The sequence below is a fragment of the Suncus etruscus genome, chromosome 4 (genome assembly GCF_024139225.1).
Source record: "Suncus etruscus isolate mSunEtr1 chromosome 4, mSunEtr1.pri.cur, whole genome shotgun sequence".
Taxonomy (NCBI): Eukaryota; Metazoa; Chordata; class Mammalia; order Eulipotyphla; family Soricidae; genus Suncus; species Suncus etruscus.
The window spans coordinates 22,518,230-22,544,389 of NC_064851.1; the positions used below are offsets into that span (position 1 = coordinate 22,518,230).

Sequence of the window (26,160 nt, forward strand, 5' to 3'; positions counted from 1 at the left end):
CTGGTGGTGGAGGGGAAAAGTTGACTTCAAAGATGATGAGGAGGGGAAAAGTTGACTTCAAAAATGATGAAACCAAGACACAGAGACCTGAGCACCCCAGGGTCCCAAACCCAGGAAGTATGGGCCACAGTCACCCAGGCACTCCAGCTCTTCCGGCAATGTTTGTTCCCTAGATGCTGGTCCATATGTGCCCCAGGGACGGCACAACTCACACACACAACTCAGCAAGGAGCACAGATCCATGGCAGCCAGAGGCCTTTGGGCCAAATGGCACTTTGCTGCAGAGACTACACTCAGGTTCTTTGGGCAGACTGTGCTTTCAACTATTACATCCCAGTGTTCTCTCGTTCTTATCCCCTCCCCCCATTTCCCTGGGGATTTTGTGTTCCTCAAGAAGAGACCATCAACTCAACAGTCAAGGACTAGATCTTTAAGCGCAGCAACCAGCTCACTGAGCTGAGGAGGGCGACAGTCTTGGAGGCCCTGGAGTGCTTGTGACTACCAAGTTACTCCACTTTAGTTCTCCTGCTTCTCACCCATCCTCATAGACTTGTAGGCTCAGCCCTGCCTCTCTGGGTTCTTCAATTCATTCCAAACCTCCTAGGTCTCTTTCCGTTGTAAGTGCTAGGGACCTCTGCAGCCATAGATTCTGGGCTATCAACCTTCAGGAATATATAAACAAAGAAGGAGCCAGAGAGACAATACTGGGCCCGGAGAGATAGCATAGCGGCATTTGCCTTGCAAGCAGCCGATCCAGGACCAAAGGTGGTTGGTTCGAATCCCGGTGTCCCATATGGTCCCCCGAGCCTGCCAGGAGCTATTTCTGAGCAGACAGCCAGGAGTAACCCCTGAGCAACACCGGTGTGGCCCAGAAAAAACAAAACAAAACAAAACAAAACAAAAAAAAACAAAACAGAGAGACAATACTAGGGTAAGGCATCTGACATCCACACAGCTGACCTTTGGACCCAGGTTTAATCCTTACACCACACGTGGTTCCCTGAGTACTGCAAGGGGTCAACTGTGAGCACAGCCAGGAAGAGTCCCAACTCCTCACCTGCCACGAACGTAAAGAATTTTTCTGAGGTCAGAGTGGTGGCACAAGCGGTAGGGTGTTTGCCTTGCACGTGCCAACCTAGGACAGACTGTGGTTTGATCCCCTGGCATCCCATATGATCCCCCAAGCCAGGAGCAATTTCTGAGTGCATAGCCAGGAGTAGTAACTCCTGAGTACCACCAGTGTGGCCCAAAGAAAGCAAAAAAAAAAGTTTTTTCTAGTATAACGTATGCACCAAACATATGACCAAGACAGAAAGATATGAACTAGTACTTGAGTTTCTGCTTTGTCTGTGCACAAAGAACATTCTGCCCCTAGGAAACCCAACCTTCAGATGCTACAGCCAGATTTCCGGTTTTGACAAGTACCCTGCATACCCTGCCAAGAACAAGGGGTACACAAGACTGAAACACATCAGGGAGAGGTGGTCAGGCTTGGAGTTCTGGGCCTTCCCCTCTGTGCCTCGGTCTGGCCCCTGTGTGCCCAACGGGTGACCACAGAACCACTTGCAGATAAGATGAGGGACACTGCATGTGATATTTGGCTTAGCCAAATGTCCACATCACTCAGCCCACTCTCTCCCTTGCTCTTTGAACCTGAGACCAGCTCCCTGAAGTCTTCTCCTTGAAACTCCTGACTTGCACCCCAGCTAGGACATTCCTTGCAGTGAGAGCTCTCTGAAGTCGGGCGCGAGGAAGTTGCCTTGAAATCCTAACCTGAAGGTCCTGGCACAGGAAGACCCTTGTTTTCCAGCTGCTGCTCCACCACCACTCCAACTGAATTCCTTTCCCCTATAAAATGTATAATAGAGAACTTGAATTGCTGCCTCACTGCACTGCTGACTGGCCATCCAACTCGTCTGTTGGGGCCCCTCGCCATCACAGTGCACAAAAGGCAGACACAACTCCACCCTGCAGGCTGTAGCTTAGTGAGCAGGGGGAAAACTATGTGAAATATGTAAACTGAAAAGCAAAACCCACAGTTTTTTGCATCTCGCACATGTGCACAACATACATGCAAACATACATGTGGGTGCACCGATGCCCAGTTAAATATAGACCAGGAAAATACACGGGGTGATTCCCCTGGTTTTAACAAGTAGCAGGACAGAGAGAGGATTCAGTCCAAAGTAATGGCCTTCGGGAAACACCATGCAGCTATGATTGAGATAAGGAAAACTCTGGGACTAAAAAAAAATTCTTCTAAATGTGTCAGAAGCTTCTTCTGACAACAGTGGCATGGTATGTGTCCCAGCACCCACAGTAATCTTTTTGTTTTGTTTTGTTTTGTTTTGTTTTTTGGGCCACACCCAGTGATGCTCAGGGGTTACTCCTGGCTATGTGCTCAGAAATCACTCCTGGCTTGGAGGACCAATGGGAAACCAGGGATTGAACTGAGGTCTGTCCTGGATCAGCCACTGCAAGGCAAATGCTCTACTGCTATACTATCCCTCTACCCCTCCCCCCCACCAATCCCCTAGAGCAGTCTTGACCCAGGTATCCATGGGCTCAAGATGGGACCACGGAGCTGAAGGCAGTCCAGGTCCAAACTCAGGGTATAAGTGATGCTAAGACCCCTCAGGAGAATGCATTTCTAGCCAGAGGTGACTTTAAGACCAAATACACTTTTTGTGAACACCCTCCCCCCTTCCCCCAGCTCTCAGAGAATATGACACCAACTAAAGAAGAGTGGGAATCCCACTGGAATAAAGGAATTCATGGAAATCAGCAGACCAGAGTGTGTTGTTTGAAGCAGGTCAAGTTTTTCTTTAGTTTATACATTTTATTCTCATAAGTCTGTCTCCTTATTCCCTATTATTGGGAGTTGAACTTCTAGATCTTTCACCTTTCTCTCCTGGCCTTCCACTCCCATCCCATAGAGCAGGTGTCCTTAAACTGTAGCCTGCCGCTGAAGACATTAAGACATTTATCTGGCTTGCAGGGTGTTTTTGCCACTGTTGGTTGTTTGTTTGGTTTTTTTCCTCAAAACAAGACATGTGCTTTGTGCATAGGAATTCGTTCAGTATTTTTTTTCTTTTAAATATAGTCCAACCCTCCAATGGCCTGAGGGACAGTGAATTGGCCGCCTGTTTAAAAAGTGTGAAGACCCCTGCGTAGAGCCCCAAACTTGGTATGTCCTGATGATAGGCTGGGTACCATTCAATGAATCTCAACATATCACTGGTTGCTGCTAGGAGGACTCAAAAGAACAGTGAGCAGGAACTGGGTGTCTGACATAAGAAAGATGGGGATGGAAAGCTAAATACAACTCACACCCTTGCCCATGGCTGCTTCCAACCTGCTTCTGCATGCAGCAGGGCAGAGCAGCAGTAAACCAGCCACCTGAAGATATATTAGAACCCTGAGCCAGGATGTTCACTGTAGTTAGACTTGGAACAGGAGGTCCTGTGCCCAGTGCCTGGGACCAGAACCTTCCAGATCACAGACTCATCATCAACTGAGCTAATGCAGTCACTTCTGTGGCTGGCACTGCAGAGGTTCCAAGAATCCTGAAAGAATACTGGGTGTGTTGCAGACTCTCCAGCCCTGAGGCTCCGTAGGTAAAGCCCAAAGCCAGGAGACCCATGAGCAGTACCCTTTAGTCTCTCTCCAGGTGAGCAAACAGCATTGGTTTCTGAGACTGCTGAGGGCAGGGCCAGTGGGTCTTCAGCTCAGTAATGGTGAAATTAACCCAGAATAACCCTGCTACCCAGGAAATTGCTGCAACTCCTGATCTCTGGGGAAAGCTATAAATCTCCTTCCATATTAGCATTTTCTCTATGTGCATACCTGCAAAAAAAAAAATGACCTTTGGAGGTGTTGGGGGGAAAACCAGGCCCCCAACCTATGATCCTAGATGGAAGGCAATGGGATCAAGTTAAACATTTCCAAGTAGGCAAAGAAATACAATCTCCTCTTTTTTTTCAATCAGTGGCAGTTAGTACATTGTTCCCCAACCCGCCCCCGCCCCTGTCATCTTTTTATGGAACCTCTTGGCTGCATGTATATGTTCATAGGCCCTCTTGCCAAGGAAAGAGGACTGTTTATTTGGCCAAGGGTGCTAATATGGACCCAGAAAGAGTTATGGGAACATCTCACTGAACGCCAGGGGTTTCTTCTAAGAGTAGTTCAGTACTGAAGATGAAGAGGCAGTATAGAGGCTTTGAACACTGCTAGCCGGTTCAATCCCTAGAGCTTCATATAGTCACTTGAGCACTGCCAGAAGTGATCTCTAAGCCCCAAAACAGGAGTAAGGCCTGAGCACAGCCACAAAAAATAAAAATAAAAACAAAAACAAAAAGACTTGTTGCTAACATGGGGTAGGCATTGCAGAGCAAACTGCAGAAGTGGGAATGGTACCCTCATTTGGCTGGTGTGCCTGTCCCACCTGCCCAGGCTGCATTGTCAGGAGTTTCTAATTCTCTTGCTCCCTACCTGCTTCATGGAGAAGCTGTGTCTTTGTCCTGAGACCCCTTAAACGGACACCAGGAAAGTCAGTCTGCACAGCTGTCTAGAGAACATGTCTAGAGAATGTGGCCCTACCGGCTCTTCTCTTCCCTCACACAAGGCTACGGTGAGGATATGAGATATCTGAGCCTGTCCACCCACACACTCAGCACATCTGCTCTGTCCAAGCTAAGAGAGAATACAGCTAGAGTGAAGAGTAAGGTTCACAAAAGGGCATTCATGTGCCATAGTATTCAATTTATGTCAGGAGTTGGCTACCATGTGGAGGAAAGATTTAGTGTGAAGATTCTCCAATAGACTATAAAGTCTGAAAAGTGAAAATTACGAGATTGATTTTTGGCTCCATTTAAAGATGACTGATTGAATACTTATGAATAAAAAACAGTAGGGGTAGCCTGAACAGCAAAGTGAATCTCCTGTTTCACAAGGTATCCAACTCAGGAGGAATGGCTACACTGGACAAAATAAGTCACTATGTTTTCCTTGCTTCAAACTCCCCATCTTAATGACTTTCCCACTCTCCTTGAAAGCAGCAACTCCATAACGACCAAGAACCCTGCCTACCCTTACAGATATAGCTGCTGCTTGGGCCAGAAGGGTCACCTGATGTAGGGGCTGCTAACCCATTGGTTAGGCAGGAACCAATCAGATTCTCTTAAGAACCTGCAGCATTCTTTGAGACTGGGATATGGAACTCGAATAGAGGGAGGCAGCTGGAGAGAGTCCTTGGGTGGAAATACCAAGAAAGTAGATAGAGAAAGTAGCTCTCCAAGTTCATGCTGGAATCCCACATGGTTGGCTTTGGGCATGTAGAGATTGTCTGTGGATTCCTTACAAACAGCCCCCTTTACCTTGAACTAACTGGAATGAGCTCCTGCTTCTTATACCTGAAGTGAGCCACAGTGGGTGAAGGGCCCAGCCAGGCATTCTTGGGACTGTGGAAGAGTTCAGGAGTTAGAACATCCCCAAAGTCACTTTCCATTACCTATGATTCTAGGGCTGTCACATAGTTTGTGCCCCCAACCTGTCCCTCCCCTCTTCACTACTCAGTCTAGTGCCTAGTCCCTGAGCCATAGGCTACCAGTCAAGACCCTCCACAGTCCCAAGAGGGTACAGTGGACTCAAGTCCTCAAGCTCCACCACCACAACGGGCAGGCATGTGTCGACACACCCCCAGGTTTCTGGGACACCTTTGCTAGCCCAATGATTTCGAATGGTACATTCATAAAGCAGCAACCCCCTACCTTATGAGGTGTATAGTTGTCCCTGAAAATATGCTTCTGTGATCCCATTTTACAGATGAGGAAACCAAGGCTGAGCAGCATAGCAAAGAACTATGGGTACTCCTTAAAGTTTCTGAGGCTCCACCTGCCAGCTTTGCGTGGGGCAGATGAGCAAAGTCCCCACAGATGCTTGCTCTTAGGGTTTCTTTTATGAAGACCTCTTCTGCACTTAGGATACCTTTGCCAACTGATTCCTCAACCTGGGTCCCTCTTTGATGGGCCTGGTCCAATGTTCAGTGACTGTTTTGCTATAAAGCTAATACAAGATACATATATTTGGGGCTGAAGAGATAGCATAGAGGTGGGGTGTTTGCCTTGTATACAGCCAATCTAGGATGGACGGTGTTTTGAATCCCAGCATCCCATATGGTCCCCCGAGCCTGCTAGGAGTGATTTCAGAGCGCAGAGCCAGGAGTAACCCCTGAGTGCTGCTGGGTATGACCCAAAAACCAAATTAAAAAAAAAGATATATGTTTTTTAATTATTTTTTTCTACTTTGAAGCCATACCCAGATGTATTCAGGGGCAATCTACTCCCAGATCTGTGCTTAAGGGTAACATCCAGCAGTGCTCAGGGACCATGCTGTGCTGAAGACTGAGTCAGGGTCTCAGGTGTGCAAACCACTGAGTTCTCTCTCTCTCTCCCTCTCTCTCATACCTTCTATGTATAAAGCATAGTGCATAAGCCATCCCATTTAATTAATAAGAAATCTACCAGTGAGGCTCAAACCCCCCAACGTACAGAGGTAAAAACTGAGACTCAGAGGAGTTAAGTAGCTTGACATGACTTACACCCATATAGTCTCCTCTATGGTTCTGCGCACTTGGAAGATGGTCTCCAGTGTCCCTATACTTAGGGCCTTAGGGCCAGGACCTATTTAGTGCAAAAACTCAGTTTCCTCCAAGGGAGTTATTGATAGGAAGGAACATGCCCTAAGCCAGGCTTCTTAAACTTTTTCCTGTTGTCACCCAAGAAATGTTTACATGAATCTAGATATATAGGTACATAAAATAGGTATGCAAATCAACCATTGGCTGGTAATAGAGTATAAAGAAAATTTATTTTAAAACATGGGCTGGAGGGTCCGGAGAGATAGCATAGCAGTAGGGCATTTGCCTTGCATGCAGAAGGATGGTGGTTTGAATCCCGGCATCAAATATGCCTGCCAGGGGCGATTTCTGAGCATAGAGCCAGGAGTAACCCCTGAGCGCTGCTGGGTGTTACCCAAAAACAAAAACAAAATAAAATATGGGCTGGAGTAATAGTACAGTGAGTAGGGCACTTGCCTTGCACATGGTCAAACCAGGCTCAATCTCCAACAACTCATATGGTTCCCTGAGTACTACCAGGAATAGTTCCTGAGTGCAGAGCTAGAAGTCACTTCTGAGCATCACTGGGTGTGGCCAAAATAAAAACCAAACAAACAAGAAATTTATTTTAAAACAATTAGCAAAACAATACAAAGCTATGATGTTTCGGCCCACAGTAAGCAGTTAGGGTCTGACCAATGTGAACCTCCAAGACAAAATGACAGCGCCACTATGATCAATTTTTGCTTTCCCAAATTGCTTCACTGCTTGGTCTACTGGGAAGGGGTCCAGGCCACCTCCATGGAGCATCAACAAGAGCTGCCCCACAACCTACAAAACCAAGCTCAGTGCCTCTCCTGCTTCTCAGTCTCCAAGAATTGGCGGGGAAGGAGAAGGTGTGGGTCTTGTAAATTAACCCCTTGAGTCTCTGGCCCTGCTCAACTATGCATTTATTTCTGCCTTTTTCTGAGCATTTCACATTGGCAGAGGTGAGAGTTAAATCCACAAGGTGGAGGCATGAGCAGAGAGGATTCACAGGGCAGTGCTCGACTCCATTTCACCCAGTCTTATTGCTCGGTCTTTGGTTCCAAAATTCAAAAGGAACAAGGGATCCATTCCCGACTCCTTGAAGCTCCCATAATCATTAGCGGTGTTGCTACTGTTGTCTAGGTGTCACTCACTTCAAGGAGCCTCAAGAGCTCCACAGGAACAGCCCAACATTTTCTTCAATACTCCCAGGGTACAAGTTTCCCCCTTGGGGCATTTTCTCCCTTAAAGCCCTGTTTCAGGGAACACAGAGCTAGAGGTACGGGTGCCCTAAGCTCCTGCCCCTAGAGAAGTCACCACTGGGGAGGAGTTTTGGAGCAACACTTGGGAGATACTTCTGGGGAGACTAGCTCTATAAGGCATTCTCAGATACGGGGCATTATGACTGAGCATGAGAGCCTGGGTAAGTGTGAGGGCTCTGTAGATGGGCACCTAGCTGATACTCAGGATAGGGTGGGAGGTAACAGAGGTCTCAAGGAAGAATCAGGCAAGTTTGAACAGGATGGCTTCAAAGACAGTGGGGAGACCTCATGATAACAACAGGAATCAAAGAGGGATAGTTAGGGGCTGACAGGGATAGAATAGGCAACTGGATGCTCACCTGATATGCAGCCACTCCCAGGCATTGGTTCAATCCGGGCACTGCATGGTCCCAGGGCATTGTTAGGAGCAAAGCTCAAGCACTCCCCACAAAGGGAAGGGCTATCAATTGCTCATGGTTCCTTCAGTAAACCCAGGCAAACAACCCAGATGCCTGACAACAGCTGAGTGGCTAAAGAAATGGTGGTACATTTACACAATGGAATACTATATAGCTGTCAGGAAAAATAAAGTCATGGGAGAGAGAAAGACTCAGAATATCCCTTAAATCTGTGGGATTTAAGAAAAATAAAAGACATTATTGTAATAATGCCCAGAGACAATAGAGATGAGGACTGAAAGGACCGGCTCATGATAGAGTGGTGAGTGCAGTTAGAGAAATACCGGTAACTACACAACTATCATAACAATGGTAGTGAGTGGGAGAAGTAGGCCTGTCTTAAATACAGACAGGGGGTGGGGAGGAGGTGATAGGGCAGTGGTGGTGGGAAGGTTGTACTGGTGAAGGGGGGGTGTTCATTTTTTATGACTGAAACCCAACTACAAACATGTTTGTAAAAAAAAAATAAACAACTCGGGTAAACAGGTATTTAATACTTGCCAGGTGAGAGGCTTAGAGGAATCCAAATCCTTCTGGTTCAAACTAAGGATTTAATCTGAACTCTTCCAGAATGGAACCACGCCAAGCTTTCTGACTGGCTGGCAGGTTTGGCTCACTGGTCAGTGTGACCAAATATGATTCAGTGAAGAGGAGCTCAGTTGAAACCTATCAGCAGGTGCCCTCAACATGAATGAATGAATGAATGAATGAATGAATGAGCTTCAGCTAACAGGGTGGTCAGAGAGGTAGAAGGGATAGGAACTACCTCAGCTGCCAAGGAGTAAGGGCTGCATCATTTTCTATAACACAAAATAAAGTGGGTGCAGCTGTGGGGCAAGGAGTAACTGGAATCCCCTCTCTCTCTCCTGTAGGGGGTCCCAGGAAGGGAAAGGCAGGAAAGCTGAAAATGAGCTAAGATGAGTTAGTGGTCCAGGGCACAGCATAGAGGGAACATTTCCGGTCAATGAAGTTACCAGCTAGGGGCTTTGGAGTCATGCAACACATCTTCAGAAACTTGGGCTTGTGAAAGCAGCCTGTGGGGCTAGTGCTGTGGCTCTCTTTCCTAAAACAGATAAGAAGTGAAGCTTGGAAGGCAAGTGCAAAGTGGGCCTGTCTGACGCACTGTCCACACAGGGATGACATGGATGAGACAAGGCTGCCTAGTGAGCACAGTTGTAAGTTCCTCCAGGCTCAAGGATGTCAAGAGAAGCAGCAGAAGCTGCGTCCCCATGAGGACTCAGAGACCCCAGGGAAGGGGCCCATCTGGCCCGATGTTCTTTGGAGATTCTGGCAGAGGGTGAGCAGGAGTCTGCCATCTAGGATGTAGAGAGAGGGGATGGGAAGGATGGGTGGGAGGAAAAAGGGAAGGATGCAGGGAGAAAGGATGTGGAGAGAGAGTGGATGGAGAGATGGGAGGATGCAGAGAGAGGTTGGGGAGAATGCTGGAGAGGATGAGGAGAATGTGGGGAGAGTAGAATAGCAGCCTCCCTAAAATACTCCCATCAGGGCTGCTCCTTGGAATAACGCCGGGATTCCAGAAGACCCCATGAGGGCAGCCAGAAGATCACACACCCCACCCAACAATCCCTGGTCAAGAAAGGAGAGGAGCTGAAGAGGGCAGAGAAGATGCAGAAAATTGGTGGATGGAGCCTCTGAGAGTCCAGAGCCACATTGCCGGTTGACTGGTTTCCAGTCTTAGGCACACCAGCAGCACCTGCAAGGAACACAATCTACAAGAGGGTCTGTGTACCTGTAGGCTGAGGCAACATTGCTCACAACAGCTGTGACAGGGCCTCCATGGAGCTGCCCCAGACATGTGCCTGGGTGAGGAAGTAGCAGTGTACACTCCGTGGAATACTATGCTGCCACTATAGGGTGAAACTTAGTGTGACTAAGGAATACAAGGAAGGACGTGAAAGACCATTTTTAGGAGTTTGCCCTCATGTACAGAATCTGAACCACTGAAGCAAAGGAACTGGCAAAACTACAAGAAACCCCAAGAAACAAATCCCCTGGATTCATTACCAAGTCTGATGGTTACCAGAGAGAATGGTGAAGGGTGAGTGTGGGAGGAATGATTCATGGGTAAGGTGTGTTTGGGGTCATGATGCCACACTGGAATGAAGTTGGGAGGAGTGAATCTTCTACACAGAAAGGGGGTGCTAGTACCCTGCATTGTGTTAAGCTAATAATAACCCTATTTCTAAAGAAACAAACAAATAAACAGAAGCCAGATTTCACTCAGGGGCCAACAGGAAGGGAAAGGACATTATAGAGGCTGGGGGTACAGGCCACCTATGATGCCCCTGGTTTCTTGGTCTAAATTTAACCCAACCATAGAAAGGCAAACGACTGAGAGTGTTGCAAGTGCTCCAAATCAAAGATCACCCAGAGTCCAGTGGTCCTCAAACTATGGCCCGCGGGCCACATATTGTATTTGTATCTGTTTTGTTTCTTCATTGCAAAATAAGATATATGCAGTGTGCATAAGAATTCGTTCCTAAGTTTTGTTTTTACTATAGTCAGACCCTCCAATGGTCTGAGGGACAGTGAACTGGTTCCCTGTTTAAAAAGTTTGAGGACCCCTGGTCTAGGATCAAACAAACTAGATGCCCAGGCTCCTTCTTAGAAGCATGACCCAAGAGAATGCACTCTGACAAGCACCCTGAGATACCACAACCCCCAAAGCCTGAAACATCCCTAAAGAGAATTTAGGAAAGGGCAGAAAGAGAAAATCCCTATAGACCTTCACATGGATCCAAAACCCACCCCTGGATGTCTCCATCCTCACTCCAGGACTCAGTTTCTTCGCCTGGCAAAGAAAAATCTATGGGCCCATCCCTGCTGAAACTTCCTCTTAGGATATTTCCAAAGAGTCAGATTAGGGTGCTCCTCCAGTGGGGACAATAGTGCAGGGAGTGAGTGAGGGAGTTGCTGTACCCTAGTGGCCTCCTCCAGCCCCCTCTGGGCAATGGAAGCCAGAACACCCAGGAATATGCCAGGAAAAGAGTCCCCAAGCTCTTGTCATCAAAGACTGTGCCCCAAGCATGCTGGTCCTGGGGGAAGAATTGGCTAATGACAGAAACTACAGGGAGACCCAAGAGGCCTGGCCAGAAGCCAGGCCCAGCCACTTATTCTTTTTTTGGTTTTGGGGCCACACCCGTTTGATGCTCAGGGGTTACTCCTGGCTATGCGCTCAGAAATCGCTCCTGGCTTGGGGGGACCATATGGGATGCTGGGGAATCGAACCGAGGTCTGTCCTACCCTAGTGCTTGCCAGGCAGACACCTTACCTCTAGTGCCACCCTCCCGGCCCCCCAGCCACTTATTCTAACTTGGGAAACTGTAAGCCTTAACGGTCTCACCTGTAAGGGGAGATGACAGGATGGAGGGAGTGATGCCCAGTGCCTGAGAGGGGCAGGTGGACAGCACTGAGCAACAGCATTCCCCACCCTCCCTGAGATCTGACCTGGAAAGGAACACAGCTAGAGAGGTGAGGGAGGAAGACCCACAGGAGCGAGCAGCTGTTGTTTTGACTTCTTTGCACCCCCCGGGGAGAGCCTGCTGAGCGCTGCTGTACAATTAAACGGGACTGAACACACACCACCATGCGTGCCAATGATCAACTCACCACCCAAGCTAGCCAGAGCCTGGGCTTGCCTTCCAATCCAGATAGCAGTGGTGCAGACAGAAGAAAGGGGTGCAGGTGTCTGTTGCCCCGCCACCACATGTGCAGCTGTCTTGAAAGCATTCCGCTAATCTAGCACATTATCCCAGGACACATGCCTGGTCTATCTCCATAGGAACACTGACCCCCACCCCTCACCCCAGTTCCACCTCTCCAATGGCCAGGATCAGCATCACCAAGTTTGGGATCAGAACCCCTCGCAGGACCCACGTACCTCTCACAACTTTCTGATTGCTAATTCCTTCTGGACGAGGAGCAGATACAATAGCTTCAGGGAGGTTTGGGCCCCTAGAAGAGGGTACCAAGGACCTGTGGCAGCCCGTGCCCCCTAACTGGCTTCTCTTGAAGGCATCCAAACAGCAGACCAAGGAAAGCCTGAAGGTGCCACCTTCAGGGGGAGGGTCACAGGGGGTGTTGAGGGGGGTTCCTGATGAGCAGGAGGCCAGTCTGACTTATTCCCGGGCCCACAGGCGCTCATCCAACACTCAGCATGAGGAATGCAGGTACAGTGAGCATATTAAAAAAAAATATAACTACATAGGCAGGAACCCACACCCCAAAACCACGCCCTCTCTCTGCAAGGTGAACCCCTGGGATTCAGGAACCTGGGAGCCTCAGGGATGCACACACACACCAAGGCTTATCTGCTGATCTGAACCCAGGAGGCCTGCCCTGCCTACCTAATCATCTGGCCATATCCCCTTGGTAAGGAGGAGGGCCAACTTTTTGGGGGGAGTGGCAGTAGTGGAGAGAATGAGATGACACTCAGCAACACATAGAGCTTACTCCTGATTCTGCTCTGGAATCAGTCCTGGCAAGGCTCAGGGAAGTCGATGTGGTATCACATATGGAACCCAAGCCAGCTGCACGCAAGGCAAATGCCTTCACTCCTGTCCCAAGAAGACTAACTTGAGGAAAATTTTCTGTTTTCCTTGAGATGTGCTGTGGTACTTAAAAAACAAGTAAGTTCATTAAATCACCATGAATTACAAGCACCCATCCCTTCACCAGTGTCCATTTCCCTCAACCAACATCCCTGGTTTCCTTCCTGCCCCCAGCCTGCCTCACTGGCAGGCACTTTTTTTTTTCTTTTAGGCTCTGTGGTTTGCAATTCTGTTAGTGAAAGGGTATCATGCATATCATTTTACCTCCATTCAGCAGTCAGTGCTTGCCCAGAGTGACCACTTCCCTCTATCATTGTGACAGTGGTCCCTTCCCTGACCTACCCCCCTTTTCTCCACAACGGCAAGCAAGCTTCCTACTAAGAACCAGCTCTCATGTTCTTCATTTCCATTGTCTGAGCATTAGTTATTCCCCTACTATATTTCTTTCTATCGCTTGGGGAGCTCTTGAGATGATTAATAAAGGAAGAAACACTGCTTCAGAATGGCAGGAAGAATCTAGCAAATTGTTAGATAATTCCACAGGAATATTACAAAGAACATAAAGAGTGCCCAGGATCATTATGGAAATTTTGTACAGCTTAGAAGGTCAAATAAACAAGCAAGAACCTTTCAAAATCCTCTGTCTCATCAACTCTCATTATTTCAAACTTCAAAAACTTAAGTGGTCTCTCTCTCTCTCTCTCTCTCTCTCTCTCTCTCTCTCTCTCTCTCACACACACACACACACACACACACACACACACATACACACACACACACACACACACACACACACACACCAATACCACCACTACCACCACACTTATTGGATCTAGATCCATGGGAAATCTTCCCTTGATGGCAGAGATAGCATCAGCTCCATGGGACACATATTCCTGTCCACCACTGTCGATATATCAAAGCATTATAATCCCATTTTACAGATGTGTGAACTGAGGCATGGTTAAAAGGGGTGCTGACTAATCTGTGCATGGGATACCAGAGAGAGTCAAAAACAGAGCCAGGTTAATTCAAGCAAAGCTGTGTTTGATTCCCAAGCAAGAGTGTGGTGCCCGCAAAAATGCCATTTGCCACCATTGGATTTCAGGGATTGCTGTAGGTTGAAAGACCAACCTGCATTTCCCCATATTTCTCCTAATAACGGATACAGTCAAGCCCCCAACTGTCACTGTTCCAACAAACAGAGGAAACTACCTCTAAACCCTTGTGGATGGTTTCCACACAGATGCCAACTCCATCTTCCTCCCACTCCCAGAAACCCTTACCCTGAAGGGATAACACAAAACAGACTGAATGCTAAAACTGTTAACAACAAGATCAGCAAATGCTTGAGTTGCTTAAGCCAAGGAATGGTCAAAAAGAGGACAAATCTTTTTTTTTTTTTTAAACAAAATATTAAGTGGAATCTGGCCCTGAAATGAAAGGAGGGCACTTTAAGAACAATACGGAACCTTCCCCCACTGCTTTGAAGTTTACCACCCAGGATCAAGTCCTTGCTGAGATACCTCCTAGCTGTGTGATTCTGGAAGTCAATACTTTTTTGAGCCCACATCTCTCCACTGGTGGCTGGAATTAGTAATTATTGCACGGCTGACGCTGCCCCCAGGTTGTAGAAACTGCCTAAGACAAAGCTGGTCTGTGGCTAGCTCCATGCAGGGCCCTGGAGGGCATGGGAACCAGCCCACTGGTAAGATCAAGGCTAAATGCACTCCGCCCAAGGGCTTTATGTGAGGGAGGAGAGTCAGAAGGAGATAAGAATTCAAAGGATTTATTTAAAAGGTAGAGGGATGAGAAGGCGCCAATGGTCCTATGGTTTTTGAGACTAGGGGTTAAGAGACCATCTTAGAGAGGCTACCATGCCTGCAGGGAGCCTGGTTTCAGGTAGAGATCTGTCTAATTGCTGGATCTTAATTCACAATAACTATTAACAAAATAGCAGCATGCCCTAAGGTGGCAGGCCTTGCTCTCTTTTTGCCTAAGGCCTCAGCACCCAGACTCATCCATTTGTCCCTTCGGTTCTCAGGGTCTTTCCTGACCCAAATGCTGACTCACATTGCTCCCATCCCAGGAGCCCCTTACCTGGCTCAATTTCTCAGCCCAGTGCCATCCCCACCCCCGCATATCACAGGGTGCCCAGCCACCTGCTGGAAGTCTCTGCCCAACTAATATTGGCACCACGGTAACAGGTAGAGTTGTCTGGCCTGCTGGGATGGATGACTCTGGCAGAAGATGTTCCAGAAATGTGAGATGGAATTCACTATGTCTTTGTTCTCATTATCAGCCCAATTGCAAACCCTTGTTTTAAGCTATGAGGGGTGAGGGGTTACAATAAGCCCCTCTTGGGCCCGGAGAGATAGCACAGGGGGATTTGCCTTGCAAGCAGCTGATCCAGGACCAAAGGTGGTTGGTTCGAATCCCGGTGTCCCGTATGGTCCCCCGTGCCTGCCAGGAGCTATTTCTGAGCAGACAGCCAGGAGTAACCCCTGAGCAATGCCGGGTGTGGCCCAAAAACCAAACAAACAAACAAAAAAACAATAAGCCCCTCTTCCATGGTATCACCTCTGTGACACCAGGCAGGGCCAACTCTGCCGGCTAATGCCAGCATGTGCCAATATGTCCCAATATGTGCCAGCATATGCCATTCCCTGCCAATCCTCGGTCAGGCAGTAAACCCCTGGGTCATCACATGGCAAACAGTGCTAACCTGTGCCAACCTGTCAGGTGGTATCAACCTGTGTCAGCCTGCCAGCTGGTATCAAATCATTGAAGTCTGTGCCAATCCATGCCAGGTCTTATCAGTCTGCACTTGTTGGCACCTGTCTGTGCCAGGCAGTCCCAAGCCATGCCAGCCTTGCCATGCCAACTTGTGCCAGCTTCTGTCAACCTGTCAGTAATGGCAGCAGTTTCCAACCTTGCCAACCTGTGCCAGTCCTGCCAACCAATGCAGTCTGTCAGACAATGCCAACTTGTCTTATCCCACACTCCCTCCAAGTAGCGTCCCTTCTCCTCTCTCCTTTCCCTGTGTTCTGAAGGGGTCAGTCCTTGGACCTTATTATCCAACAAACCATCCCTTCTACCTCCTTGAATGGAGCACTCCACAGTGCCCAGACCCTGGTGTAGTCACTTCACTGCCTGGCTCTCAAGTTTATTTCAGCAATAGTTTCAGAAGACCTCCCAGAGGAAAAATCTCTGGGCTGGAGTAATATAATAGCACAGCAGTAGGGCATTTGTCCTGTACTCAGCTGACCTGGGACAGACACAGGTTTGATCCCTGGAATCCCATATGGTCCTCTTAGTCTGCCAGGAGCATTTCTGAGTGCAAAGCCAGAAGTAACCCTTGAGCACCGCTGGGTGTGACCCCCAAGCCAAAAACCAAAAAAAAAAGCCAGAGGAAAATTTCTCACCACAGTCAATGGGGTGAGAACCCTGAGTGTGACACCTGTCATGGGGCAAACCCTGCCTCCTGTCACCAGGAAGGTCTCAGAAACTGAACTCGAGGTCTTTAGAAACCAGACACCAGGAGAGAGGGAATGGGTGGTAGAAAGAAATCAAACCTTTCAAGCTTCGAAGAGGGCTTGGTCTCGTTTCACTCAGGTGATGCCATCTGCCATTCGAAAAGAGCGCCATGGTTCCTGCCTTCAAGGGACACAGCATGAGGGCCACCAGAGGCACACAGAACCCCTGCTCTCTCTCCCCCTAGACCTCAGAGAGGCGTTTCTGGGCTACCGTGTATCATTAGGATACTGTTGTTATGAACACAGGAATGAAGTTCATATAGACCGGAGTAAACAACTCAATCTCCACCCAGCCATCTTCTAAGCATATTTACATAATAACAACCTCCACCAGCTTAACAGTCAGCCTTGGATCACGGGATGTATTTTATAGACAAAACAAATGCCACCCTAACATAGTTCAGGAGTGTAGAGATGGAACAGATAATATAAGGGGAAACTGAGTCCACGGGCACTGATCAGTGCTCCACCAAAGCAGCTACAGTTCATGAAGTACCAGTAAAGCAGGCCATGCATGGGCTTTGCCTGGAAGAGTCAGCAGATTAATCCTTAGTACTGTGGACACAGTTGCCTGAGTATCACCAGAAGTAACCCCAAGCAATGTACACTGGGAATAACTTCTGAGCACTGTTGGTTGTGGACCCCAAACCAAGAAAAATAGACAAGCCAACACAGCTGACATTCTCATCTTCGCTTTGCAGAGAGATAAACTGATGGTCAAAAAGACCAAATAATCGGCACACTTGCTTATTCTTTGCATCCTTGCCCTCTTTTTTTTTTTTTTTTTTTGGTTTTTGGTTTTTGGTTTTTGGGCCACACCCGGCGGTGCTCAGGGGTTACTCCTGGCTGTCTGCTCAGAAATAGCTCCTGGCAGGCACGGGGGACCATATGGGACACCGGGATTCGAACCAACCACCTTTGGTCCTGGATCGGCTGCTTGCAAGGCAAATACCGCTGTGCTATCTCTCTGGGCCCGCATCCTTGCCCTCTTGACACAGAACAGTCTTGGCCTTTGTTCAAGTTTAGCAGAGGGTTTGGTCCTGGTTTCACTTCGGTGAAAACTGGGGAACATAGGGCCCAATTCAAGGGCAAGGGTCTTCCCAATCTGGCCTTCTTTTAATCTCACAGAGACCCAAGATCTTAGCTGTGTCAGCACATCCAAGGGCAGCTTGGCTAATTAAGAGTCAGTTCCTAAGATGAGAATGAGGATCCCCCCAGAGTTCCAGCTCCGGAAAAGGCAGACCCAAACAGACTGGAACTACCACCTGAGAGCAGCATTTTGATGCCAGTCCAGAGACAAGTTGAAATTCCTGCAGCTCAGCCTTGGTGCTGAGGCTTGGGCAAATAACCTCTGGCCTTTTCGGTCTTGATCTGCAGGGAGATAAGGCAGTCTCCCCACCAGAGTCGTGATTAGATTTAAGTAGACACTGCATGGAAATGACTTCAAGAGCTAATAAACAATCCTACAGTTGCCTTCCTCTTCCCCAGCTTCCTGGAAAAGGAGCCAAACTTCATCGTGCTGATGCAGACCCTTCTTTCTTGGAAAAAAAAATCCTAGCTTCCACCTCAACTTCTTCCTACCCAAAGTCAAGAATGCAGAGGTTCCTGGACACCGCCCCCGTTCCAGTCCTAACTTGGGGGGGGGGGTGGAGTGAGGGGGGGCAATCCTGAACGGAATGGAATGGGCACGCCCACTCCGCATAGTTTAACATTAAAACGCTGCTCTGCACTTGGGGCGGAGGAGCCCAAGTTACACAATGACACCAGTTCAAGTGTGTGTCTCCACAGTGGCGATTTCTTTCTCCGTCTGCGTGAGCCGTTCAAGTTACAAGCAAAACACGCCCAGGGCTCTCCCCTACGGTGGGAGTTGGGGGGGACCCCCGAGAAAGCCTCTTTTCTACCAGGCATTTTAAGCAGCTCTGGAGAAGGTTGCAAGTGCGTTTATAGGGGGGGACGCCCCAAGTTTGCGCGCAGTCTGGCCCCTTTCTCAAGCTCCGCAAACAAGCATGGAGCGAGGCCCGGGAAAGACCTGGGTCTCTAGGCACCAAGGAATCCCACTCTTGAGATAAACTTGGCCTTGACCTGCCCGTTGCAGCCCTCTTGGGGAATTCCGGAGCGCCCCACCACCACCACCACCACCCCAGCCTGCAAGTGCGTCTCCAAAGCAGCTCCGCGTTGCGCGCGTCTGCTCCATATCCTGCCGGCGCTTTGGGGGGCTCCGCGCGCGGGGCGAGAACTTTGCCACGAGCAGCTAGCTTCCCGATCCGATGCCAGGCGGGAGCGCCCCCGCGCGCCGGGTGCCGGCGGCTCCCCGAATCTGAAGCCACACACAACACACAGCCAGCACCCACCCTCCCGGCCAACCGCGCGCACCGCACCTACCCGGCTGGCGGCAGTCGCCATCCGCGCGCACGGGGGACGCCCTGCTGCGGGGGGTTCGATCGCCGGATCCCAACGAGTCTGCGGCACCGGGGTCGCATAGTGAGGGGCTCCCCGGGGGCCGCGCCGGCCCGGTCCTCCCCGCCGCGCACGAAGGGGCCGGTTCGCCCTGCGCCGCCAGCTGCCGGACGCGCTCCCAGCTGCCCGCGTCGGCCGCCCGCATGCCGCGTGCCCGGGGGGCGCTGCCCGTGGCGGCACGGGGGGCTCCGACGAGGGACACACGGCTTACACCCCGCGGGGCCACCGCCGCATTGGGGCGCGGCCGTGCGCCGCCCGCCCGGCCTCCCGTGCGCGCCGGATCGGGGCTCTCCGTCCGCTCCAACGCTGGGGCCGTCCGCGGCCGCCGCGCGCGCGAGGAATTCGGTGCTGGAGCCCCTTCACGTGGGAACGATTTTCACACTCCTCCGGCTCCTCCTCCGGTTCCTTCCGGGCCCGACCAGGCCGGCAGCTCGCTCCGCCCCGGGCCCGCCCTGGCCCGCCTGGGGCCCGCCCCACCGGCCCCTTGTCTTGCCCAGGTTCGCCCCAATGCACTAAGGATCGCCCAGTCCTTCTGTTCCGAGCCTCTGGTCCCCTGGTTGCACCTTTAGCATGGGCCAGCCCGGGATGGCCGGTGGCTCAGAAATGACCAGGCTAAATGCAAGCCTTTAAAAAAGGCACAAGTGAGAGCATCCAGGGGGACGAATCCTTGGCACCCCACTTTGCGTACTGTACAGTCTTGTCACTCCGGAGAGCCTGGCTGAAGCTGGGGAGTCCCAGGCACCGCCGGCAGAGGGCAGGAAAAAGTGGGTAGGGATTGGGGGGGGGGGTCCTGAGCCTTTCCATTTCCTTAAATGACTCCAGGGCACTTGGCGTGGGGTTTGCCCCCAGAGAAGCAAACTGATAAAGTCTACACCCATGAGGAGATTGTGATGGACAGACGAGGAGGGGAACTGTGTCTGTGTCTCTCTTCTTCTAGTGTCAGTTTTCTCACCTATACAATGGGGCTCCTAGCAGCAATCAGCAATCAGTGCAATTTTTGGTTCTCTCCTTGGGTATCCTAGTGGCGGCGGCAGAGGGGAGAAGGGGAGGATTACCCAGAGATATCAGAAATCAGAGATATCAGAAATTCAGGTGTGGGAAGTGGAGGCTTGGAGGCTCTGCAATTCTCAGCCTGTGGGAGTGGGTGCTCAGAAAGCTGGTAGAGCTTGCTGCTCTGAGCCCTCTTTAATTTGGAAATTACTACGCTTTTTAGGACTAATATTGCTCTCCTCTGCACCAGGAGGCAAGTCCAGTTACCCCACCCCAAACACACACACACACACACACACACACACACACACACACATTCATACTATTGCAGAAATGGGGAACCAAGCTAAAGAGCTGGATGAAAAGTCTCCCATTATTGCTGGCAGCCCTGGCAACTCACACACCCCCATGCTTCCCAGGCCTGCTTCTGTCATCTACAACTCCTTGATCAGGTCTGAGCTCTGAGAATTTATAGGTCGTTGGTTTATGGCTCTCCACCAGCTGTGAGAACCAATCTCTTCTTTCTCCTCCTCTCCCTTAGCCCATCACAAATGCCTAAAATGGTACTTTTCAACCACCAGTTTACAGACAAAAGCTGGTCCTCACTGGTACAAAGCATGAAGACCATGATGCTCCCCCCCCTTGATTATAATGGCAGGTCCACAAAAAAGGATATAGGACGGCTGCCATCTGCAGGTATCAAAAGGTGAAAGGAGGCTGCTCCAATGCCGTTCACTTTTCCATGTCACTTTCCTGTCTGTGAGTGAGAAGTTCCACTTTGTGCCAAGCATGGTGACCTGGCCCCACCATTCATCATGACCTTCCCAACTTCTAGGACTCTTCCCCATCTCCCAATGACTCAGAAATAGGCCCAGCAATGGCGCTGCTTCTACATCTGCCTAATTGGAACTCTGACTGACAGGTGGGGTGGCTGGCTGGTAATACCAAGTACTGAGGGCACTGGCTGGGAAGGAAAACTTCCCATGAACTTTAACAACCACACTATCTGAGGGATTAAAACAGACTGTACCCTAAGAGACACGAATCAGAAAGAATCCTCCAATTCTGCTGCTTTGACTGGGACAGCTGGTAGGACAGAGCAAAGGACAAAGAGTTCTGAGCTTCTATGGTGGGAGAGGTTGGTACTTTTGGGACCCAACTGAGCATAATAAATTGGTCTGTGATGGACTTTATAAAGACATCTAGGTTGGATTCTTTCACATTAAAAATACTTTGCACAGCACGGTGGTAGGGCATTTGCCTTGCATGCTGCCAACCTGGGACGGACCCAGGTTCAAACCCTGGCATCCCCTATGGTCCCCCAACCCTGTCAGGGGCGATTTCTGAGTGCAGAACCAGGAGTATGCCCTGAGTGCCACCAGATATGGCCCCAAACCAACAACAACAAAATGTTTTGCATGTTAAAAGCACAGGCAAACTTACACAAAGAAACATACCCTTTGCTATAGTTCTGGAATTATATAGAACTTTGAGTCAACTTCTGACTTTCCACTTGTGACACAGGCAGTCCCTGTCCATGACAGGAAAACAGCAGCACATAGATGTGTGGCAAAAAACACATGGATTTGGTGCTAGGAAGATTTTATGGAGTAATGTAGACAGAAGCAGACAGCCAGTTTCTATAGAAGGACAGAGGATTGTGACTCCTGTATTACCTGGTCTTCTGATTCTTTGTTTTTTAAGAACTATTGTGAATACGTAATTACTTGAAGTTTGAAATGCTGGCAATTCCTTAAAACTTAAGAGAGGGAAAAAAAGAAAGAAAAAACTTAAGAGAGGGAAGTCTGGGAGATAGCTCAAAGGGCTGAAGCACATATTTTGCTTGTAGGGGTCTGGTTTTTGAGTCATGGCACCACTCATTCCTCTGAGCACCACTGGGAGTAATCCTTGAGCAGTGAATTAAGAGAAGCCCTGAACACTGCTATGCGAGAACCCAAAATAAAATAAGAAATAAGAGGAAGAGGGGCCGGAGCGATAGTGCAGCAGTAGGGTGTTTACCTTACATGCGGCTGACCCAGGATGGACCTGGATTTGACCCCTGACGTCCCATATGGTCCCCTGAGCCAGAAGCGGTTTCTGAGCACATAGCCAGGAGTAACCCTGAGTGTCACAGGGTATGGCTCAAAAACCAAAACAAAACAAGCAAAAAGAAATAAGAGAAAGAGAAGAGAAGAGAAAAATAAGAGGGAAAGGAGGAAGAGAAGAAGGAGGAGGGAGAATAAAAGGTACATGCATCTAGAAGATTCTCTCTAGCTCACTAGCCAATCAGTGCCAATTTCCTTAGTTCCTTTGTAACTTCTTAGTAGTCTATCCACGCTTTCTACTCATGTTTCAATAATCAATAATCCAAACCTGAAGGAATTTTTTTTTATTGTTTTTGTCTTTGAACCACACATGGTAGTGCACAGCGCTTACTCCTGGCTCTGTGCTCAAGAATCAGGGGACCATATAGATTGCTGTGGATAGAACCCAGCCACAAGCAAGTCAAATACCCTATCCACTGTACTATACTCTGGCCCTGCCCTGGAAGAATTTGTTTCTTCCATTCCTAAATTGTGCATGTGTGTGTTTATGTGTATTTGTGAGTGTGTGTCCCCACTTTCCTAGTTTCTTATGTATTTTCAAACCTCATAGGCTCTCCTATTCAGCTCCAGTTCTCAGACTCCCTGCTGATAACTAGCAGGTAGCACTTTAGCCCCAGCCTGTATCTTTCAGAAAACCACCTGCTTTGAGGCAGGAGGTATCTCTTCATTGAGATATGTTTCTGATTGTGAGGTTACTTCAGCCCTAGGAGATATTTATGTTCTATTCTGCAACAGAAGCCTCAAGAACCAAGAGGTGACAATGACTTTCTGCCCCAAGTCAGGCCCTTCATGAGGGATAAATCCTGGTGAGTTTTACTGGAGGTTCCAAGACAGGCCTATCATCTAAGCAAGAATTTCTTTCCCACTTCTGATCAGAAGGGCTCTGCACCCAGGTTTACCTTCTGCTGTGGTTGCTTTGAAATCCTTAGTTCTTTTTGGAAAGAGACCTCACACACTTGTTTTGCATAGGGATACAAAAATTCTGTATCCTGTATCCAGGCTGGTTCTATCTAGGAATTGGTATCAGAGACAGGTGAGGCCTAGGATTTGCACAGCTATGTCCTTCTCCGGGGTACACAGATGTCTGGGCTCTGCAGGGGAACTGGAAGGGAAGGCATGGAGTAGGGTGAGGTGGGGGTGTGAATGTTTAAGTGTGTGTGAATGTAGCTATGTCAATGTCCATGAGAATGTGTGTGAGTGTATATAAGAAAATGAGTGAATGTATGTGCGAGAATGTGTCACTGTGTGACTGTAAGAGTATAGTATATATAAGTGTAGCAAGTGAGCTGTGAAAGTTTGAGAGTATGCGTGTGTGGGGGTATTGCACATGTAAGTATGTGTGGGAATGTGTGAGAGTCTGATAGTGTATATATGTGTATGAGAACATATATGTGAGTAGGTGAATATGTGTAAGAGTGTACAAACATGGGTAGAATGGAATTGTACTGTGTGGAGTGTGGGGTGTGGAAAGGCAGGAATTGCTCTCATCCAGCCCTCCATGCTACTCGATGAACAGCAGAGACATCTGGGAATTCCCTGGGTGGGTTGAGGAATAGGCTGTCCAGCCAGTGGGCGGGGACACTGATCCCTCCGAGGCAGGAAGGTGGCCCCAGGCTCACAACCTCAGGCTGATAGGGCACCACCAAAGCAAACACAAAGGCGTCTCTGGGTGGGGTCACCAGGGGTCAATGTAGTTCCCATTCCCAGCAGCTTCTCATTCCCAGGGGGAACTTCCTTTAGAGACGAAACTACAGAATTACTAAAATAGATTTGATTTCGGGAACAACACTCAGTCATCAGATTACCAGCCTCTGCCGAATCTGGCATCTGCTTGAAGTTGAATGTTTTAGCCAACTGGAATTGTCCAAGTATTAACATCTTTTTCTTGGCTGCCTTTTAGGGTGGAGGTTGGGGATGTTGGGGATTGAACTCAGGGCTCATATGTGTAAGACTTGAGCTCTACCACTGAGCTCCACCCAGCCCATGGCAGTGCTTTAGCATCTGTAGAAGAGATTTCAAAGGATCATGTGTCTGGGTTCAGCCTTTCTCTGGCCCTGGGGAGAGGCAGGAAGAGCGTTTCTGTGGCCCTTAGAGCTGTTACATTCTCACCTGCAGCATCCCACAAACTCCTACTTTAAGGGGGCATGCACACACCAGTCCCCCTGCTTGTGTGTAGCAAAGTGGCCTTTCTCTCTGGGCCTCTAAACCAGTTCATTGGCTAAAACTAAACCGGGTTGGGTTAGCACCCAGCTTCTTAAACCAGGGCTGGCAGCCCATTTGGGGTCATGCAACAATGTATGTGTGGATCATGAACAAGTTGGCAATAGAAAAAGTTTCTGAATGCACCATGACCAAAATTTAATTCGAAATCAAATGAGCCATGAAGACAGGAGTTTTTGGCAGTGCTCATTCATAGGATAGTTCTCCAGGGTAAAGGGGCTGCGAGTGGCAAAAGTTTTAAGAACCCCTGGCTTAGGGAACATAAAGAGGATTTTCTGGCTCTGCCCCTTCAGCTGAGTCAAGATCTTTTTTCCCTCTGGGAGGTGTGTGTGTGTGTGTGTGTGTGTGTGTGTGTGTGTGTAATGTGAGTTTGACAATCTATGATATATGAATAGATATATATGTGTAAGGGTGTGTGATCATGTGTGTCTATGTATGAGATTGTGTGGCTGCATATGATTATATATGTGACCCTGTTTATGTATCTCTGTGTGATTCTATGTATATGTGTGAGGGAGATGATTATGTGTGTCAGTGGGATTGTGTGTATTATTATGTGTGTGTCTGTGTGATTATACGTGTTCCTAGTGGTGATTGCAAATCACCTCAGAATTTGGTACTTGAAACAACCATCACTTACTTCTCCATCAGTCTCTATGGGTCAAAATTGCAGCATAGCTTGGTCAGTGACTGTTCAAGGCCTCTCTTGACTGCAGTCAGAGGACATCTCAGCTGGGGAGAGGGACCATTCCCGTGTTCACGCACTTGCCTTTGAGTAACGCTGACTACTCCTGTGCTGTGGGCCTAAAGTTACAAAGTTACACTCAACTCTGCCTACAGCCCTGAGAAGACCTTGGGAAAGTGCAAAAGAGGAAGCCAGTATCTCTTTCACATGTACTTTGTCACTTCATTAGAAGTGTGTCAGTAAGGGGGGGGGGGGCCTCAAGCAATTGCACAGAGGGTAGGGTGTTTACCTTGCATGTGGCTGACTTGGGTTCGATCCCCAGTATCCCACATGGACCCCTGAACCTGCCAGGATTAACTTCTGACCACAGAGCCAGGAGTAACTCCTGAGTGCTGCAGAGTGTGGCCCCCCAAATAATAAACAAAACAAAACAAAAAAAGAAGGAAGGTGCCAGGAAGACCTGCCCAGGCTATATGGTTGGCATTGGGGAGGTGTGAATAGCAGTTGACAGAGATACTGGAGGACAATCTTTGAGTCTAACTCCCTTACTCCCCCAGACTGGGGACATGTTCTCTGTTATCTCTGAAGGTAGAGATAACAGGTCTCAAATTGTCACTAAGACTAATCTGGAACAGTTTCATCCATTGTAGCCTCAGGATCCTTTGCCAAGAGTGGAGATGATCCTAGATAGACTCCCTTGTGCTGAGGTGGGCAGGGGTTGAAGGGAGAGCTCAATGAATGGATCACTGTACGCAGGAGGCTTGGGTTTATTTTTATTTGTTTGTTTGGTTTGGTTTTCAGGCCACAACTGTGGTACTCAGGGGTTACTCCTGCTGGGGATTGAAATCCAGTTGGCCACGTGCAAAACAAATCACTACAGCTGTGCTATGGCTCTGGCCCCTACAGGAGACTTTGGTTTGCTCTTCAACACCACATGCTTCCTGGAGCACTATGTGAGTAACTTTCCAGCACTGAATTGGGACAAGCCCCTAAGTGTTGCTGGGTATATTCTCTAGACCCCCTAAAATAGAAAAGACATGATAAGAGCCTTGAACAATGCCTGGCATAGGAAAAACCCTCTGAAAACAGGATTTAGGGATGCTGTTAAAGGAGGCTAAAAGCTATGCTCCAGAGTCAGACAAGCCGGAGATTGCAGCCTTCATTCCACTCCTGGCGATACCAAAGGGACTGTGGCAAGGCTCTGGGATGCCTTTGTGCAGAAGCCAACAGCAG

General features: G+C 48.9%; 1 protein-coding gene across 5 annotated transcripts in view; it reads right to left on the reverse strand.

Annotated features, from left to right (window-relative positions):
• KAZN (kazrin, periplakin interacting protein) overlaps window positions 1-26,160 on the reverse strand; it is a 1,232,668-nt gene that overhangs the window by 123,546 nt on the left and 1,082,962 nt on the right. Inside the window, exon 1 of one of the 5 annotated variants that reach the window (XM_049771974.1) lies at window positions 18,853-18,963. The exons of 3 other annotated variants lie outside the window; for them this stretch is intronic. Coding sequence is in view for 1 of the 2 variants with exons in the window: in XM_049771977.1 (XP_049627934.1) it covers window positions 18,853-19,072 (220 nt within the window). In the remaining variant the exon portion in view is untranslated. Of the gene's footprint in view, window positions 1-18,852; window positions 19,073-26,160 lie in introns of those variants that run through there. One more of the 5 variants, XM_049771977.1, reaches the window with a different exon arrangement.